The following is a 4,306-nucleotide window of genomic DNA, read 5'->3' on the forward strand; positions in this document are numbered from 1 at the left end:
GAGCTTCTTTATCCTGAATCCAGCAAGCTTATTACTGATTTTATCTATATGCCTGCTTGTACTAGGGTAATTCACAAGTTTCACTACCAAACATTTAAATTGGGCACCAATTAAAAGTTAGAAGTTGGTATATAATATGGTAGAGAAGGAGGATTATTTATGACTAGTCCTACCCATATTATTTGTCTTTGAAAAGGTTGCATGTCGATGCAATAAAAAAGAAGAACGCTACTCACAAATAGAATCAATAGAAGCAGATTCAAAGAGAGATATTTTGACACACCCATCTATTTTAGCATTAAGCTCTATTTCTATAACTGGTTAATGCAAGGGACTGGCTTTCTTTTTCTTGCAGATACTCATTGAGATCATGAATTTGTTTAAGATGTTGGACTCTTTTGCCACTAGAGTTCTGGGTTGTTTTCTGTAGGAAATTGGAAAACTCTGAGCATACATTTTAATTTGCAATCAACTGCTGATAGTGAATGGTGGTGGTATAGAATATTCTGCAAAATATTTGTGTTTATGAACCTCTAAATGTGTACTGATATGTGTGTAAAACACATGCAACAATCATGGCTTCGACCTTTTAATTACATGTCATGATCTGCTCAAATTATCTCAGCCAGTAACATACTTCAGAGAAATGCCTTAAGTCAAAATTCTCGTTTGAAAGTGCGCAGTTGCAACCCACGTATTCATCAGAATGACTCAATAGGGGACTCATAGTCACTTGTTGCAGCCTGAAGGCAAGACCCTGTTCCATAGTCCACACCCTGCAATGACTGATGACAACTAATATTTTGCCAAGAGTAAATTACACCCACGGTCCCTAAACTATTACACGATTCTCATCCAAGTCCCGAAACTATAAAATTGCATATCTAGGTCCCTACACTACTTTAGGTATACCATCCCGGTCAAAAACAGCCACGTCACAGTCCATTAGCTGACGTGGCGCTCCAACATGAAACTAACATGTGGGTCTGCAGCACATAATTACATGAACGGTCCTTAAACTATCGTGTGACACCTAAGTCCCAAACTATAAATTTACTCATCTGGGTCCCTAATCTATCAAAGTGCTACAATTCCAGTCGAAAGGAACCTCTTCACTCTCCATCCATCGTCGTGTGGATTGCCATATAGGCTTCTAAGCCTTTGCTTGTTATTGAACTTCTTGTCAATCGTCTGTTTGTCATCTTATCTTGGAGAGCAATGTCTTGACGCCATGTGCCACTGTGCCAGTACGCCATCTCAGGCAGTAAACAAACTTCAGAGAAATGCCTTAAGTCGAAATTCCCCTTTGAAAGTGCGCAGTTGCAAGTTGCAACCCACGTATTCGTCAGAATGATTCAATAGGGGACTCAATAGTCACTTGTTGCAGCCTGAAGACAAGACCCGGTTCCACAGTCCACACCCTGCAATGATTGACGACGACCGATATTTTGCCAGCGAAGAGTACGCACGATGAACAAAGCAAATAAAAGGCTACCTACTGTGAGTTATGTCTGGCACAACACAACAATATATATCCATGCAAGGAAAGTAGAAATTTTTCATACTGATGATTTGTCACACTCAAAATATCGTTTTTCATTAGATACAAAACAGAATCTTGCCAACATCACACTCAAAATATTAGTAATAGTATACTACATGTTCAAACTTAAGTTATCAAGGCATAATTTTATTCCTGTTGCAACAGGACAGCAAGGATCTACGGGCTCAGCGGCCGCAGCTGCGTTGGACGCGGCGACGACTGCTGCCGATGCTCACGGCGAGGTGGAGGCCAACTCAGCTCCCATCCATGAACACAACTGTCCGGTCATCGCTGCCATCTCAAAGTGGTAAAAAGCCGAGGATCTTTAGGGACTGGTACAACTGGGTACACACGTCTCTAAAAAGTAATTTAACATGGATAACAGTACAACACACGTTTATATACTTATATTATCGTGACACTATATTTGGGTCACACGTTCATACTTAATTATAATATCGTGGTATTATATTTCCCATTGCAACGCACGATCGTTTACGTAGTTTGTTATTTTGAAGCACGGATGGAGGCACCGGTGTGGATGATGAAGTGTATGCACTCAGCTCAGCAGGCGCCACGCCTGAATCCCACGGCCTGGCCGCCGATGTCGTACAGCACCTCGAACGTTCTCTGCTGCACGTTACCGATGATTCCCGGGGAGGTGTCATCGTTGTGGGGAGCGAACGCGAGGCAGCCGTCGTTGACAATGATCCCCTTCCGGTCGAGCTCCATGGCGGCGCCCCGCTCGAACACTAGGGTAATGTTGGGCAGCTTGGCGTCGCTGACATCGCCGTCGAGGTTGAAGCAGGTGTCCAAGTTCTCCATTGGCGCCGCTCGCGGATACATCCTCATCTCCTTCCGGAATGCCGCACGCAGCGCGCGATAAGCCTCTGGTGGCAGCGTTGTGATCGGCGTACCCGAGTCCATGATCGCGCCCTTGGAGAACACCGACGTCGGTACGTCGAGGCGCCGCCCGGCCACGACGATGGCCTGCAGGACCACGATGTAGGACGTGGGGTGGTCGGGGTAAATGTACATGGGCGTCACCGCGAACCTCGACGAGGAGACGCGCGGCGCGCCGAGCGTCAGGAACCCCGAGTAGCTCGGTGACGGCGGGAGGCAGTAGGAGAAGGCTTTCTCCGCGGTCTGAGACACCAGCGAAGGTACCCCGCCACCGAGCCCCATGATCCCGTCGGTCCTGGCGTCGTCGTCGTTGGGCGTCTCCTCGGGGGTGTGTTGACAGCCGAACAGGAAGCCGTCGACGGCGTACGTGGGGGATAGCGTCAGCTTGTCGGAGCTGTACGTCCCCGTGCTGGAGTCGTTGCCGGCGTAGCTGATGGCGTACCGGCACAGGTTACGGGAGGAGCAGCCGCCGAAGAAATCGCTCCCTAGTCCCCGGCAGGCGGCGGAGCCACAGGGGACGGCTGAGTACGTCGCCGACCTCGCCGGGTCGAACATGGGGTCCTTCTGCTGGTGACATGGTGGGACAGGGCACGGGCGGCACTGCACCCACGTGATGTCGCTGCCGGTGTCGATGAACACGGTCTGTTTCACGGCAGGTGTGCCTAGTCCCATGGTGATGACGTACTCCAACGTGTCCAGGGAGGAGCCGAGGGTGACCGGCCGGACGGTCGCGGGGTGGCGCTCCACGGCGGAAGCACTGCCGTTCAAGACCCCTCTGATGCCCTTCTCGCGGAGTTGGTCTCGGCGAAGCACGTCGGCCGTCGACGGCATCCTTGCCGAGGCAGGAAGAGGCGAGCAAGGGCCATGCCGGTGGTTCAGCGGCAGCCAAGCACGGCCGGAAACTGGTATACTCACTATATATATGGAATTTAAAAATCAAGAGAGCTGATGATCAGCTTGATTATTAATTTCTTACAGAAAACAAGATATATATAGTTTAAATCAACACACACACATATACACACACACACACTAGGAAATTAATGATTTTTTCCTAAAGAAGAAAAGAAGTAAAATAATAATTAAATAATTAAACAAAAAGAAAAGAAAGAAACCTCTGTGGCCGGAGCAGACGGCTTTGGACTTGATCGACGACCTAGTTGCAGCTTCTGCTCCTGTGTCTTCTTTGTCCTGAACTCGTTCATGACCTCCAGCATGACCAATTGGAGAAGAAAGAGACAAGAGAAGTAGTAGCGTCAAAGTAGGAGTCATGGTTATTGTTTTTTTTTTTCCAATTTTTGATCGAGCAACGTGTCTTAGTAGTTACGTAGTATTAGGCAATGCATGCTATGCTTCAAGCAAGCCTAAACTGCGTATATATAAGCAGAAGAAACGGACGTGACGTGGAAAGTCTCATCTTTATCGGATTATATACTAGGTAATAGTTCACTCGCTACGGGAGAACGCAGATTTGCCGAGTGCCGCCAGCTTTGTCGAGTGTCAAAAATCGGGCACTCGGCGAAGCCACTCTTTGCCGAGTGCCAGACCGGGTCGCACTCGGCAAAGTCTAGCACTCGGCAAAGAGTGGCTTTGCCGAGTGCTACAGAGTGTCCAGCACTCGGCAAAGCCCTCTTTGCCGAGTGCAACACTCGGTACAGAGTGGCACTCGGCAAAAAAATGGCACTTGACGGTCGAGCTCGCCCACGCCATCAAATTTAAAAAAAAAATTCTTTGCCGAGTGCCAAGGCCCTGCACTCGGTAAAGATCCCTTCTTTGCCGAGTGCCACTTCCTGGCACTCGGCAAAGAACCTCTTTGCCAAGTGCTAGGGCCGGCACTCGGCAAAATTTTTTTTTTTTGTT

General features: G+C 48.4%; 1 protein-coding gene across 1 annotated transcript; it reads right to left on the reverse strand.

Annotated features, from left to right (window-relative positions):
* Positions 1-1,547: 1,547 nt before the first annotated feature.
* LOC136521740 (aspartyl protease family protein At5g10770-like) lies at positions 1,548-3,780 on the reverse strand. The gene is made up of 2 exons (XM_066515513.1): positions 3,562-3,780; positions 1,548-3,360 (listed from the first exon to the last, which is right to left on the reverse strand). The coding sequence occupies exons 1-2, from the start codon at positions 3,716-3,718 to the stop codon at positions 2,108-2,110; spliced, it is 1,410 nt and encodes a 469-aa protein (XP_066371610.1). The 5' UTR covers positions 3,719-3,780; the 3' UTR covers positions 1,548-2,107.
* Positions 3,781-4,306: the final 526 nt, after the last annotated feature.

The sequence above is a fragment of the Miscanthus floridulus genome, chromosome 18 (genome assembly GCF_019320115.1).
Source record: "Miscanthus floridulus cultivar M001 chromosome 18, ASM1932011v1, whole genome shotgun sequence".
Classification (NCBI taxonomy): domain Eukaryota; kingdom Viridiplantae; phylum Streptophyta; class Magnoliopsida; order Poales; family Poaceae; genus Miscanthus; species Miscanthus floridulus.